At 43.4% G+C, this 15,769-nt stretch overlaps 1 protein-coding gene and 1 pseudogene across 18 annotated transcripts in view; one reads left to right on the plus strand and one right to left on the minus strand.

Moving 5' to 3' along the window:
• Window positions 1-432, plus strand: part of LOC118401160 (uncharacterized) — a 29,292-nt gene extending 28,860 nt beyond the window's left edge. For all 17 annotated transcript variants that reach the window (XM_052474869.1, XM_052474870.1, XM_052474871.1 and 14 more), the window contains one exon: window positions 29-432. In XM_052474869.1, the coding sequence (XP_052330829.1) occupies window positions 29-131 (103 nt within the window). In that variant the 3' untranslated portion in view covers window positions 132-432. The remainder of the gene's footprint in view (window positions 1-28) is intronic.
• LOC118401162 (dnaJ homolog subfamily A member 2-like) lies at window positions 339-15,511 on the minus strand (annotated as a pseudogene). Its single transcript, XR_008075433.1, has 9 exons — window positions 15,298-15,511; window positions 14,588-14,647; window positions 13,833-14,069; window positions 13,658-13,738; window positions 13,371-13,504; window positions 13,078-13,274; window positions 12,704-12,848; window positions 12,494-12,621; window positions 339-1,923 (listed from the first exon to the last, which is right to left on the minus strand). The product of XR_008075433.1 is annotated as a dnaJ homolog subfamily A member 2-like (transcript).
• Between the last annotated feature and the right edge of the window lie 258 nt (window positions 15,512-15,769).

Genomic DNA, 15,769 nt, shown 5'->3' on the forward strand with positions numbered 1-15,769 from the left:
CTTTCACTTTTGCTCTCCCTCCTCCCAGGAATACAGCAGGCTTCAAGGAGCTGCTGGGTCCAGTGAGACTCCACAGTGCAGAGACAGACGACACTGCTGACTCACTCAGGCTAGCCACCAGCGCAAGCTAATTATGCTATTCCTACACAGCTGTCTCATTAGAAATCTGCTGGTATTTGCTGGTTAATGTCCCACCCCAGCTGATCCCCCCTCAATCTGTCAGTCACTACACTATTACCCACCCTGTTTACAAGCCACATTAGCCATTTCTGGCTTCTTCTGTCATTGGCTTATACTGTAGCCTGATAAGTGTATGAACACAAAAACAGAGCTGATGGTGACAGTTTATTATACAGTTTAATTGTCATCCTAACAAACATGAGCATCATCAACAATAATAACATCATTTACTAAATAAAGCCCCTGTCTGTAGCGTGTCCCTCCAGTGGCCTATATAGCATATATACAGTGACAGTCAGATGACTACATCTCTACAGTTTAAAGTAGCCTCCTATCCACTCCATCTGTACTGATCTGACAGAACGACATGAGCAAGGAAATCCATGTGTGGCCTAGTAAACCATGCTGCTTTCACCTGGATCATGTTCAATAGTGCACACTAATGCAAAATGTTCAAACAGGAAATTATTGTTTTTCCAGGTAGTGTTCCAAAACATTTGTGCCAACTGACCATGACCATGCGGTCTTGTCCCATCAGTGCAGATGAAGAACAGGAATTTGGATAGGAGGGAAGGAGGCAACTGTAGAGTATTGAGATGTGACCGTGCACAGGGGCTGGGGTTGGTATTTACAGAGCTAAGGGAATGGAAGCTGAGATGGCATGTGTGACAGTTGTACTGGCATGGAAAGTTGTGTATAATGCACAGGTCAGAGGTTAGGGGCTAAATGTTACATGGTCAAGGTGGGAGAGAAGTTCAACACATTCAATTGTTTTTATCTTTAATTGAACATAAAACGAGGTCTCCATTCACATTGGCGATACACACAACACACACCGCTATGAGCAGAGAAGCCAGAACATTCTACAGCAGCTCACACACACCCAGCTCCTAAAATCACACACGCACACACACACTCAGTTTAGAGTATGCTACTCAAGACAAGCTCTGCGGTCACACGCACGCATGCGCAAAAGCACAATCCTCACACAGAAGAGAAACATGTTGTTTTCTGACAAAGGTAAATAAGCCTAAAGATTCAAGCTATTTTATTGGTGGAGAGAAATCTGACCAGGTAGTCCCGAGGTGCCTCAGCGATGGGAGACGTTTGAGCTTACAGGAAGCAATACAATAGCTTTCTGTGTGGCTCAGCAGGCCGCTGTGTAGACCAGGGGCTATGGTAGGTCTGTGTTAAATGTGTTTTCAGCATGCGCTGGTGTGTGACTAAGACTAGACTACGACACTGAAGCCTGTTAGAAGATAAATTAATAATTTCACTAGACAATATTTTCATTTTGTACACAAGGTTCCCAAATGACAACGTTTCCAGACAGATGTAGAGCCTACAAACCTAAGATGTCAAATGGCCACTAAACATCCATCACAGCCTGCTGACCACACTCAAACACACACACTGATTGGCTGATGGAGGAATGAAGAGGATTGAGGGTCCTGATGGGACCTGGGGGAGGGGCAGTGGAGGGGTGCCCTTCCCTCAGAGTACTCAACAGATGGGCGCACAGACCAGTGAGAGAAGGGTGTGTATGTATTCAGTCTACTGGTGGGCACACTGTACCCCTGGGCCATGTGGTCCACCCTCCTCATCAGAGCTGTCGTTGTAGGCCTCTCTCCTGGCCCCCGCTGACCCCTGACCTCTGACCTCACAGTCCTGGAGGTCAACCTCTTCCGCCTCCGATGAGATAACTGGAACCTCCGCACGCCCAGGCAGCAGATCCTCCAACTCCTAAAACATACAGGCAAAACACACATTCTGCATATCTCAGTACCAGGTTAGCCAGTAATAGCGGTCTTTATTATTATTATTATTATTTTGGATGATACAAAAATGTAATCAGCCTATAGGTTAATTTGCATAATTTAGTGTAATTAAATTGACAGGTGTATTTTTGTTAGTTTCAAGATTATTATTTACACACACACAACATACAGATAAAGAGCCAAGTTTATGCAGAAAATTGGTCAGACTGTGCAAGAGCTGCAGCTACAGCTCCTGTTGCTGCTGGAGTGAAACACGCCCGATCATTGCACAACAATTCTAAATGAATTCACGTGATAACTGTTTTGATAGCCACCATTAAAAATAGGTACTATTTTTATTTATCAACTGGTAATTGAAGTGCACTTCCCATTCAAATGCATATACAGGTCCTTCAGAAAGTACTCACATGCTAACTTTTTCCACATTTTGTTGTGTTATAGTCTGAATCACCTTTGTTAAGTGATTATTTGACAATCAGATGAAAACATCATGACTGGTTGTTTATGCCACATGTCCATAAGGCTAGAGGAAGCTAACAGGATGACTACACTGTGAGCGTTGCAAAATAAATGTAGAAATGTATGTTTTTCAATTATTGCACCCACACTGCTCCCGCGCGCCAACGAGCGTCTGCGTTGCCAAGGGCTAAAATAGAAGTCAGTTCTATTTCTGACGCAGATCGCGTTGCAAGTCCTACCTCTCCCATCTCCTCATTGGTTTATAGAAGCAGGTACCCACGTGCCATCTCCTCATTGGTTATACCCACGTGGGTGACTGAAAGACGAACGAGGTCAGTGGCGGTACTGTACCTAATTTATGAAAGTTATCAATCGCAATATAAAGTCAAGAGAAGAAAATCAAATCAAATCAAATTTATTTATATAGCCCTTCGTACATCAGCTGATATCTCAAAGTGCTGTACAGAAAAGGCATGGAAGGAAGAGCGATGACTAGAAAAGAGTCGGTTGACCGTTTTATGTCAGAGTAGAAGACCTTCAGGTAAAATAACAACTCAATGTTTATATCCCAGGACATATTAGCTAGCAACAGCAAGCCAGCTAAAATTGACAAATTAGCTAGCAAGTGCAAGCTAACTAGCCATAAATGTTTAATGCTTTTTGACCTGTCCCCAAATTAATATAATTGGTTCAGTTTGTTTTGAAATTTTAACCTGCGTGTCGTGATCGCGTTTGGTGTGGGGGGGACAAAATAATTATATAAGTATGCACGATGGCGCACACACGCAGCCAGTTTGGGTTCCGTGTATTTTTTGGATTATAATTTTCTTTTTTTTAAGTGGCCGCGCACTTGGGTGTCCCGTAGCAACACAATCTCACACGCAATTTGTGCATATTTCTCCAAAAAGTATTTCAGGAGATTGTGCGTTTTTGTGCAGCTTAATTCGTGTGAAGACACATTTTTGTGCGACTTCATTCAAAGGAAAATACATTTGAGGGCAAACTTCGGAACAATCTTTTGAAAATTATTGGAGCAATGCATATTGGGCAATGGTGTTTTACACTGACTTGTCCCACACTTGTTTGTTTGTTTGTATATATATATATATATATATATATACACACACAAACATCTCACACGTTTACAACCCAATATTGTTAATCAACCACGTTGTCATCGAAATACTTATAATAGCAGCCTTACGTTAATGCCAATGCTGTTTTCTTTGCAAGTTTTCACTTAATACTTTGGGATACTGGTGCTGTGTCGGAGTTTATGAGGGTTGCCAGATTGGAGTAAAAAGCTGTATTTGTCAGATTGTAAAACAAATCTGTTTAGTTTAAATCCCCTGGTGAAACTGTGGTATTTGCAACTGTGATCAATTAAACAGGTTAATGTAAAATAATGAATTATGTTGGCTTACACTTATGGCACTTCCAAGGCAGTTTCATGATGATTATTACAGTCGTGTCAATCATGTTATATACTTAGGCTATTATAACAAGGCATATGCAAGCATTGTTGGCTAGACTTTCATGGCAATGGCCATTAGAGCTCACTTTTCCACTATGAGCCCTGGTTAGAGTCCCTATTGCAGCTTTCACTTTATTCCGCTATATTGGTGGCAGCGTTTGGATCACCTCCAGCTCACATCTAGTTATGTGATCTAGAGGTGGGAAGCATTCGGTTTTTCAACATTGTGTTGGGTTTAATTACATTGATATATCTAGTGAACAATGGATAAGCAACAATGGGAGTGACAGAAGTAGTTACTACAGGTGTAATCAAGCCTTACATCAAAGTTGCCTGAAGCTGAATGGAAAGTCCTATGGAATGGAAAGTCCCTGACCAGTTATTCAGAAGAAACTCCTCTGTGATCCACATCATATGGGCAGACAAATAACGTAAGATTGTTATGCAGCAAAACACAACTATCCTTTTTTAGGATGCAGACCAGTAATATGAATCACTGTTGATCCATCCTGTTCTGATCTAATGAGATGGATGTAGGATTTTCTACGGCCTAGAATCGAGGCCTTTCACAGTCATGGAAGACATTGCTACGCCCTTCTTGATTCTCATTGGCGAAGACTGAACTCAAGTTAGGGGTCAGGCTCTTCTATACTACTTTGTCCAACATGTTATACCCCAGAGGTTGAAAATAAACCCTTTTAAAGGGGATATAACTTGTATCATTATAGGGCTAGGAAAGCCATAGCCTAATGGCTTCAGACAGAATTTCTCACTATTTATTTACAGAGAGCAATTTCTGTTTTATAACAGGTATTATCCATTTATTTACAGTAGTGTGTCAATTAATTATTGCTTTCTTCCTTGGAAATACAGAATATGTATAAAATGCCAAATATACCAAAAGCTAAATCAAGCAGAGATTTACAACTATTTAACCATGTTAATCATTTCTGAAACATGAAAACTACAAACATTTAACCAAAGAATGAATACATGACAACCATAGCATTGAAGGCAAGGAAGTCAGCGAGCATCTGGCCTCACTTGATAAAAATTTAAAAAAGTATACAAAAACTTGCCAATCAGCGTTGAGCTAAACTGAGCAAGCTCAATTGTGAATGGTACAGGAGCACCCCAAAAAAAGTGTCAGGGGAAACTAGCTTAAATGTTGGCGTCACTCCTATCAAATCCCATTGAGAGCACACATCATTGACAGAAAAACTTGAGTTGCTGCATCTCCTTGTGTTGTTGCCCTCTGGTGGCTGGCTAGCTAGCTAAAATTGTCCCGTTCCTAAATTAGCCATACTGGAGATAGGGATTTGGACTTGTGGTTTTGCTGAAGTTTATGTACTGGCCAATGATTATAACAGCTCTTCTGATCCAACCATTCACTCATACATTGATGTGCCCCTGGCCTGAGAGGATGGAAGTTCAACATGTAGCTAGATGTAGAAGGCTAATGTAGCTAACATTGCCCAAGAATGGAAGTTAGGCTAGTGAGCAAGCATTTTAGCCAGGTAGCCAACAAAAAATAAAACTGTGTACTGTATGACAGAGTGATAGACTGTTTTGTCTAGGCATATGCAAGGCACACAGGTTAACAGGTTAGAGAGCAAACAACGCAATTATCACAACACATGTTGTAATATGGATTTTGGGGGGAGGGGTATCACCTATAGGCCTTCCAAGTGGCGCAGTGGTCTAAGTTCTGATGCGTCACAACAGCTGTGTCACAGCCGGCCGTGACCGGGAGACACATGAGGCGGCACACAATTGGCCCAGCATCGTCCGGGTTTGGACTGGACTTTACTTGGCTCATCACACTCTAGCGACTCCTTGTGGTGGGCCGGACGCCTGCAGGCTGACCTCGGTTGTCAGTCCAAAAGTGTTTCCACTGACACATTGGTGCAGCTGGCTTCCGGGTTAAGCGGGCAGGTGTTAAAGAAGCGTGGTTTGGCTGATCATGTTTCGCAGGACGCATGACTTGACCTTTGCCTCTCCCGAGCCCGTTGGGGAGTTGCAGCAATGAAACAAGATCGTAATTGGATCACAATTGGATATAATGAAATTGGGAAGGAAAAGGGGGTACATTTTGTTTTGTTTTATTAATTGATATGACAGTTTCAATAAATTACTTAAATGGCAGCGTTTTTTTATTGACCGAATATGAGACAATTTAGCAATTAGGATTCGTTATCTATAATGGTAGCCAGAAGCTGGCCAAAAGCTGGCCAGAAGCTTGTTAGCTTCTTTACTGGCTAATCGATAGTATTCAGCTAACCACGGTTTGTGGTCATCAGCTATCCTTTAGCTCGAAAATCTACGCCATTTTTGTACAGCGCGGCTCAGACCGGAATATACCGGACCCATTTTCTCTCCATGTCCCCGGATTTCAACCGCAAGCTCTGGACATTTACACCTGGATCTCGCAGCTAGCTAGCTGCTATCTGTGTGACTATCGGCTTACGTCGATCCCGGAGCAAACATAAATTATTTCGGAGCTAGCCAGCTGAAGAGTTCCATCAGCCACTCCTGGGCTACAATCACCTATCCGGACCCGTTTTACTGCCAACGCGGAACCCCACCTGGCCTTCACAACTGGACTACCGACGTTATCTGCCCGAGGGAGTTATCCAGCTGGCTCCTCCGTCGCGACGTTACCTGAACGCCCATCTGAGGCCCGCTTATCGTTAGCTGTCTTATCGGCTGCTATCTGAATAGATCTATCAGACATTTTTTCTTCTTATTGGGCCTCTATAACTATATCTATTTTTTTGCGAATTGGATTGATCACCTCTACCACACGGAACCCCACTAATCCTACCGACGGAAAAGCACAAGGTGGCTAAAAACAGACATCCATCCTATGCTAGCTTGCTACCGATGGCCCGGCTAGCTGTCTGAATCGCCGTGACCCCAACCAACCTCACTACTCACTGGACCTTTTTGATCACTCGACTAAGCATGCCTCTCCTTAATGTCAATATGCCTTGTCCATTGCTGTTCTGGTTAGTGTTTATTGGCTTATTTCACTGTAGAGCCTCTAGTCCTGCTCACTATACCTTATCCAACCTATTAGTTCCACCACCCACACATGTGATGACATCTCCTGGTTTCAATGATGCTTCTAGAGACAATATCTCTCTCATCATCACTCAATACCTAGGTTTACCTCCACTGTATTCACATCCTACCATACATTATACCTCGCCCCCAGAAACCTCCTTTTACTCTCTGTTCCAGATGTTCTCGACAACCAATTCTCATTGCTTTTAGCCCTACTCCTCTTTTCCTCTGGTGATGTAGAGGTGAATCCAGGCACTGCAGTGCCTAGCTCCACTCCTATTCCCCAGTTGCTCTCTTTTGATGACTTCGGTAACCGTAATAGCCTTGGTTTCATGCACGTTAACATTAGAAGCCTCCTCCCTAAGTTTGTTTTATTCACTGCTTTAGCACACTCTGCCAACCCAGTTGTTTTAGCTGTGTCTGAATCCTTGCTTAGGAAGACCAACAAAAATTCTGAAATTTTCATCCCTAACTACAACATTTTCAGACAAGATAGAACTGCCAAAGGGGGTGGTGTTGCAATCTACTGCAAAGATAGCCTGCAGAGTTCTGTCCTACTATCCAGGTCTGTAACCAAACAATTTGAACTTCCACTTTAAAAAAAATCCATCTCTCTAAAAACAAGTCTCTCACTGTTGCCACCTGCTATAGACCACCCTCTGCCCCCTGCTGTGCTCTGGACACCATATGTGAACCGATTGCCCCCCATCTATCTTCAGAGCGTGCTGCGAGGCGACCTAAACTGGAACATGCATAGTCCGCCCCATCCCGCATGCGGGATCGTGACTACAGCCTCAAGCTCATTACCATAACGCAACGTTAGCGATTTCTAAAATCGATTTCTAAAATCGCAAATGAAATGAAATAAATATGCCTGCTCTCAAGCTTATCCTTTTCTTAACAATCCTGTCGTCTCAGATTTTCAAAATATGCTTTAGAACCAGAGAAAATCAATAATTTGTGTAAGAGTGGTGATAGCTAGCTTAGCATTTAGCGTTAGCATTTAGCACGCAACATATTCACAAAAACCAGCAAAGGGATCAAATAAAATAATTTACCTTTGAAGAACTTCAGATGTTTCAATGAGACTCTCAGTTACATAGCAGATGTCCAGTTTTTCCTGAAAGATTCTTGTGTAGGACACATCGTTCCGTTTTGTTACTATGCATTTGGCTACCGAAACTAACCGAAAATTCAGTCACCTACACGTCAAACTTTTTTCCGAATTAACTCCATAATATCGACTGAAACATGGAAAACGTTGTTTGAATCAATCCTCAAGGTGTTTTGTCATATATCTCTTCATTGAAATGGCAGTCCTAGAAGCCTTCTTTGTTCTCTGATTCGGATGGAAAAATACTGGTAGCGGACTTTTGCGCACCAATTTCCACGCAGACACCGTGCGGGACACTTGGCAATTGTAGTCTCTTATGGTCAATCTTCCAATGATATGCCTACAAATACGTCACAATGCTGCAGACACCTTGGGGAAACGCTAGAAAGTGTCCGTTCATTCCTGTCGCATTCACAGCCATATAAGGCGATCATGGAAAACGTACCTTCAGAAATCCTGTTCATTTCCTGGTCGCTCAAACATCTTGGTTTTGCCTGAAGCTTTTGTTCTAAGGCACTCACAGTGAAAATCTTTGCAGTTCTGGAAACGTCAGAGTGTCTTCTTTCCAAAGCTATCAATTCCAAGCATAGTCGAGCATGTTTTCGTGACAAAATATTGCGCTTATAACGGGCACGTGTTTTTATCCAAAAATGAAATACTGCCCCTATAGGACTAACAGGTTAACACCCCAGCCATCCTACAATCTAAGCTTGATGCCCTCAATCTCACAAAAATTATCAATGAACCTACCAGGTACCCCAAAGCCGTAAAGCCGTAAACACGGGTACCCTCATAGATATCATCCTAACCAACTTGCCCTCTAAATACACCTCTGCTGTCTTCAACCAAGATCTCAGCGATCACTGACTCATTGCCTGCATCCGTAAAGGATCAGCGGTCAAGCGATCTCCACTCATCACTGTCAAACACTCCCTGAAACACTTCAGCAAGCAGGCCTTTCTAATCGACCTGGCCGGGGTATCCTGGAAGGATATTGATCTCATCCCGGCAGTAGAGGATGCCTGGTTATTTTTTTTAAATGCCTTCCTAACCATCTTAAATAAGCATGCCCCATTCAAGAAATTTAGAACCAGGAACAGATATAGCCCTTGGTTCTCCCCAGACCTGACTGCCCTTAACCATCACAAAAACATCCTATGGCGTTCTGCATTAGCATCGAACAGCCCCCTGTGATATGCAGCTTTTCAGGAAAGCTAGAAACCAATATACACAGCCAGCCATGGCTAGCTTTTTCAAGCAGAAATTTGCTTCCTGCAACACTAACTCAAAAAAGTTCTGGGACACTGAAGTCCATGGAGAATAAGAACACCTCCTCCCAGCTGCCCACTGCAGTGAAGATAGAAAACACTGTCACCACTGATAAATCCACTATAATTGAGAATTTCAATAAGCATTTTTCTACGGCTCGCCATGCTTTCCACCTGGCTACACCTACCCCGGTCAACAGCACTGCACCCCCCACAGCAACTCGCCAAAGTCTTTCCCATTTCTCCTTCTCCCAAATCCAGTCAGCTGATGTTCTGAAAGAGCTGCAAAATCTGGACCCCTACAAATCAGCCGGGGTAGACAATCTGGACCCTTTCTTTCTAAAATGATCTGCCCGAAATTGTTGCCACCCCTATTACTAGCCTGTTCAACCTCTCTTTCGTGTCGTCTGAGATTCCCAAAGATTGGAAAACAGCTGCGGTCATCCCCCTCTTCAAAGGGGGGGGCACTCTTGACCCAAACTGCTACAGACCTATATCTATCCTACCCTGCCTTTCTAAGGTCTTCGAAAGCAAAGTCAACAAACAGATTACCGACCATTTCGAATCTCACTATACCCTCTCTGCTATGCAATCTGGTTTCAGAGCTGGTCATGGGTGCACCTCAGCCACACTCAAGGTACTAAACAATATCTTAACCGCCATTGATAAGAAACATTACTGTGCAGCCGTATTCATTGATCTGGCCAAGGCTTTTCGACTCTGTCAATCACCACATCCTCATCGGCAGACTCGACAGCCTTGGTTTCTCAAATGATTGCCTCGCCTGGTTCACTAACTACTTCTCTGATAGAGTTCAGTGTGTCAAATCGGAGGGTCTGTTCTCCGGACCTCTGGCAGTCTCTATGGCAGTACCACAGGGTTCAATTCTTGGACCGACTCTCTTCTCTGTATACATCAATGATGTCGCTCTTGCTGCTGGTGAGTCTCTGATCCACCACTACGCAGACGACACCATTCTGTATACTTCTGGTCCTTCTTTGGACACGGTGTTAACAACCCTCCAGGCAAGCTTCAATGCCATACAACTCTCCTTCCATGGCCTCCAATTGCTCTTAAATACAAGTAAAACTAAATGCATGCTCTTCAACCGATCACTGCCTATACCTGCCCAACATCACTACTCTGGACGGCTCTGACCTAGAATTTGTGGACAACTACAAATACCTAGGTGTCTGGTTAGACTGTAAACTCTCCTACCAGACTCAGATTAAGCATCTCCAATCCAAAATTCAAATCTAGAATTGGCTTCCTATTTCGCAACAAAGCACCCTTCACGCATGCTGCCAAACATACCCTTGTAAAACTGACCAGCCCACCAATCCACAACTTCGGCGATGTCATTTACAAAATAGCCTCCAATACCCTACTCAACAAATTGGATGCAGTCTATCACAGTGCCATCCGTTTTGTCACCAAAGCCCCATATACTACCCACCATTGCGACCTGTAAGCTCTCGTTGGCTGGCCCTCGCTTCATACTCGTCGCCAAACCCACTGGCTCCAGGTCATCTACAAGACCCTGCTAGGTAAAGTCCCCCCTTATCTCAGCTCGCTGGTCACCATAGCATCACCCACCTGTAGCATGCGCTCCAGCAGGTATATCTCTCTGGTCACCCCCAAAATCAATTCTTCATTTGGCCGCCTCTCCTTCCAGTTCTCTGCTGCCAATGACTAGAACGAACTACAAAAATCTCTGAAACTGGAAACACTTATCTCCCTCATTAGCTTTAAGCACAAGCTGTCAGAGCAGCTCACAGATTACTGCACCTGTACATAGCCCATCTATAATTTAGCCCAAACAACTACCTCTTTCTCTACTGTATTTATTTTATTTATTTTGCTCCTTTGCACCCCATTATTTTTATTTCTACTTTGCACATTCTTCCACTGCAAATCTACCATTCCAGTGTTTTACTTGCTATATTGTATTTACTTTGCCACCATGGCCTTTACCTCCCTTATCTCACATCGTATATAGACTTGTTTCTACTGTATTATTGACTGTTTGTTTTACTCCATGTGTAACTCTGTGTTGTTGTATGTGTAGAACTGCTTTGCTTTATCTTGGCCAGGTCACAATTGTAAATGAGAACTTGTTCTCAACTAGCCTACCTGGTTAAATAAAGGTGATATAAAAAATAAAAATAAATGGTTATGATAAATTAGGCATTGTGCACAGTGTTGGCATATAGATAAATTCACCGATTTGCAAGTACTCCAACAGTCCATTAAAGGTCTATCCCTAGCCAAAATATGACCAAATGTGGAGGTAATTATTTTATAAAGACTTCCATATAACATTGACACCAGTAGCCTATTTCACTCATGTTCTACTGTTTTTCAAATCAACTTTTTCATTGTCCAGTAGCCAAAAGATCTCCCCTCTCAAAACTTCTAACAGATATGTTCATTTATATCTCACCATGACAACTGTGTTTTCCCGCTAATTGCATTATGGAATGAACACTCACGCGTAGCCTACTGCCATGTGCCCATTGCTGCGCTCATAATGTGAAGAAATAATAGTTTATAAAAATGTTAAGCTAAACGTTCTGAACTGTTGCATCAGCCTCATTGCTCAAAAAAAAATAATGTAGCCTAGACCTATTGGTTGTATGAATTTGGGATCTATCGTCCAACAACTGTCCCAGAGTCTGTTTGGGATAGGCTATTTCTTTCTCGCACAGAATGACAAGCTGACCAATAGAAAAAGTAAATTGCTCTACCATGGGGGATAGTAGATTGACATAGACTAATGATTTTGCTGGTCTTTACTTGTCTTATTGTGCATCAGAATTCGGTAAAAAGGACACACGTAGTTGCATCCTCGACTTGTTCTGTTAAGATGAATTACCATAATCGAAATGTGATTTCTGTCATTCTGAGCACTGTGGGTGGACGGCCTAATTAGGTTATGCACCCAATGCATATGGGACTGGTACATTTCTCAAATGTACAATAAATTAAAATGCTGCCAGTCAAATGTCCAGCGACGCTACATTTTCCTAACAGAAACCCTGCTCAGTACAATCATGTAGACAAAGTGATGGTTGCGACAATGTGTGATGTCCTGGACTGTGAACTAAGTGGTTGGACACCTTAGGCAGGCCAGTTGGTTCTTAGAGGTACTTACAGAGAGTTTCTCAGGACTGATCCAGTTGTTTTCAGGGAACTGGACGTCAAACTTGATGAACAGATCTCCCTTCTCAAATGGGTTCCTGTACTGAGGCATCCCCTCTCCCTTCACCACCCGGATACAACCTGACAAAAACACACAATCATCAATTTAATGATACAGGTTGGACCAAATAGATATATACTTGAGGTGATGTGTGTGTTTTACCTGGCTCTATAACCTTGCCGGGGGGATATTTGACAGCGAGCTGGCGTCCGTCGAGGTGTGTGACTGCCAGTTGGAAGCCACACAGAGCCTCCACCAGGCCGATACGCTGCGTCATGTGAAGGTCATGGCCGTCACGACGGAACCCCTTCAGAACAGACACAACACTTTCTCAGCACTTTGACCCAACTGCTCTGAATGACAAGTGGGCGAGAGTTTCAGGAATGTCTCAAAACTCAGAAGATGTGAATTGAGGGCCATCTTCATGGAGGAATCTAAGGAATTTCCAAACACTTCACTTGAAGAGGTTTCCAGTAGTTTGTTTAAGTCTTCAAGTACTCTCTGCTACAATGTGTGTGTGAGAGTGTGTATATTACCTCATGCTCCTTTTCCTGTAGGACAAGTAGTATGTCTCCAGGCTCAGTGCCTGGGGCCTGGTCAGCCTCTCCTGTGAAGCTGATCTTCTGGCCGTGTTTCATGCCTTTATCAACATGGACCTCCAACAGCTTTGTCTCCTTGTTCACCTTACGACCCTCACACTTCTTACAACGGTCCTTCTCACTGATCACCTCCCCTATACAAAAACATCAAACGGATTAGTTTCCTATCAAAAAATGTGTTTCAAAAGCGTATTCATAAAATTGCAGACTATGTGAATGTGTTTTCCTACCCTCTCCGTTGCAGTCTGTGCAGACTGACTGCATCTGTTGGACCATGCCAGGAGCCAGCTGTCTGATCATGATCCTCATGCCTCTCCCTCTGCAGGCCACACACTTCTGCACCGCCCCTGCCTTACCCCCCGCACTGGAGACAGACCAAAGTGAGGAGAGTAAAGTATCACATTAAACAATATAGCTCATGTTAAAGATGTGATTTATTTCAAAAAGTGGAGTAGCTCAGCAACTACTAACATTGATTGTCACATGAAATACATTCTTTAAAAGTGTGTAAACTCACCCATTGCAGGAAGCACACAGGACATTCTTGCTGAGCTGTAGTTTGGTTGTTTTACCATTATAGAGGTCTTCCAGTGATACTCTGTGTTAGAAAAGTAGGCAGGGATAGGTAAGGCATAACCAACAATGTCTGGATGGAAGACTAGAGAAGTGAAGGGAGAGTAACTGTTACTCACTTGAGGGGGTGCACCATATCCTCTCCTCTCCTGCGTCCCCCGTTGCGTCCTCCCCCCTCCACGTCCCTGCCCCCCCATAAAGCCAAACAGCCCCCCTCCAAAGATGTGGGAGAAGATGTCGTCCATGCCAGCCCCTCCACCACCTCCCTCCCGCAGCCCCTGCTCTCCATAGCGATCATACAGCTCCTTCTTCTCTGGATTGGTCAGCACCTCATAAGCAAAACTGATCTCCTTAAACTGGGAGAAAAGGGGTGAACTATTAGGGACCTTTATCATAACTACCTCCCACAGACATTCTACAACTTCAGGTGACATTTCCCACTGTTTACTTTAAATCTGCATGAACAATCACCACATGCAGTTGTCTCACAGATACTCCTCTCCCAACGCAATAGTCTAATGTGGTTTACTTTCCTCTCCTCCTTCATCTGCAGTGATGTTACACAGGTCAGTTGAGAGATGCAGAACATGCTGGTTGGGAATTAGCTTTCACCTGCCAGTTATCTCAAGTCAGTGCTGTATATGAAGCAGATGAGACCAAGAGAGAGAAGGAGCCGCTATAGACTAGCCAGGTGCACTCCTGCTCTCGAGAGGAGGCCATTTGACTAATACTAAAGTCAATTAATACACATCTTAGTTACTGCTCAATACAGATAGGCCTGTGTAATGGTACTAACATGGCTGGTGATCGTGATGTGGCGCGATTAGCGTGGTGTGTGCTGTGTCACATGTGTGTATAACCACCTGTCTCTTACCTTGTCCCCGGCATCTGGGTTCTTATCAGGGTGGTACTCTTTGGCCAACTTGCGGTATGCCTGCACACAAAAGAGACAACTACATCAGTTACTGTCTCTGGGCCAACATTTTTCTAACTGCGTAGCTTTACACTGCTGCTGCCGCAAGACCAACACTTTGTGAACCTGAAAATCTTCCAGCTAGCTAATAGTCTATAACCAGAAATTCTGATCGTATGTACTAACCGGCTAGCTAACACATAGCCTAACTAGTACCTCTATGGTTCTACACTGACAGATTTGTTTCCTCACACTAACGTTAAGCCAGCTAGCAACTGCAGCTAACTTCGAGAAGCAATCTGCAGCGCATCGTCTAGCAACGATCTGACTGTCTGGGATAACGAATGTTACTTTTCTATGCATTAAGTAAGGCCTAACGTTAGTTTCCCATGTATAAAATATATCTAACCAAATTCCTAACAGCTAACTAACTGTCTAGCTACATTAGATCGAGTTGTCAATCAGAGAAAGACATAGCTAGATTTTCATTATATAAGTTATTTTCTCCAGAAATATCCGCTGTCTAACTCGCAAGGCTAGTTAGCTTAGCATCCGAACAGTGTTGGCAAGGCCACACCAACCCAGTTTTGCCGTTTAATTATTCACCAAAATGTCTGTGTAGGCACTGTGGTGTTCTTTTTTTTTAAACAATAACAACACCTGTCACGTACCTTCTTTAGCTCGTTTTCGGAAGCGGAGGGTGAGACTCCGAGGATGTCGTATAGCTTGGTATCCACAACGTTGGCCATTATGCTATCTATCTAGGGCTACACACAGAGAAAGACCTGCGGATGAAAGGAAACGAGAGAAGACAAGCCGGGTGGAAACGTCATACGCAATGCGTCAATTTGGGTCAGCGCGCTGTCAGTCAGCTGATATGCTCCAGAGAGATAGCAGAGATGATGAGGACATACATATGTATCTGTATAGCATGATCTCTAGGCTAACAGTTACAGCTTTGGATAACGTCTGCTTGTCAATTTTGGAAGTATCCTCCTGACTGTGTGACCCAGTTATCATTTTTACTAATCTCCTATTGCCAATAATCTGTGAGGGCGGGGGCATACATATAGCAGTGCGAAAGCTATGGTTTAATAGTGCCACCCACATTTTGGGGAATTGTAATATTCAGGACAATCTCTA

The sequence above is a fragment of the Oncorhynchus keta genome, chromosome 22 (assembly GCF_023373465.1).
Source record: "Oncorhynchus keta strain PuntledgeMale-10-30-2019 chromosome 22, Oket_V2, whole genome shotgun sequence".
Classification (NCBI taxonomy): domain Eukaryota; kingdom Metazoa; phylum Chordata; class Actinopteri; order Salmoniformes; family Salmonidae; genus Oncorhynchus; species Oncorhynchus keta.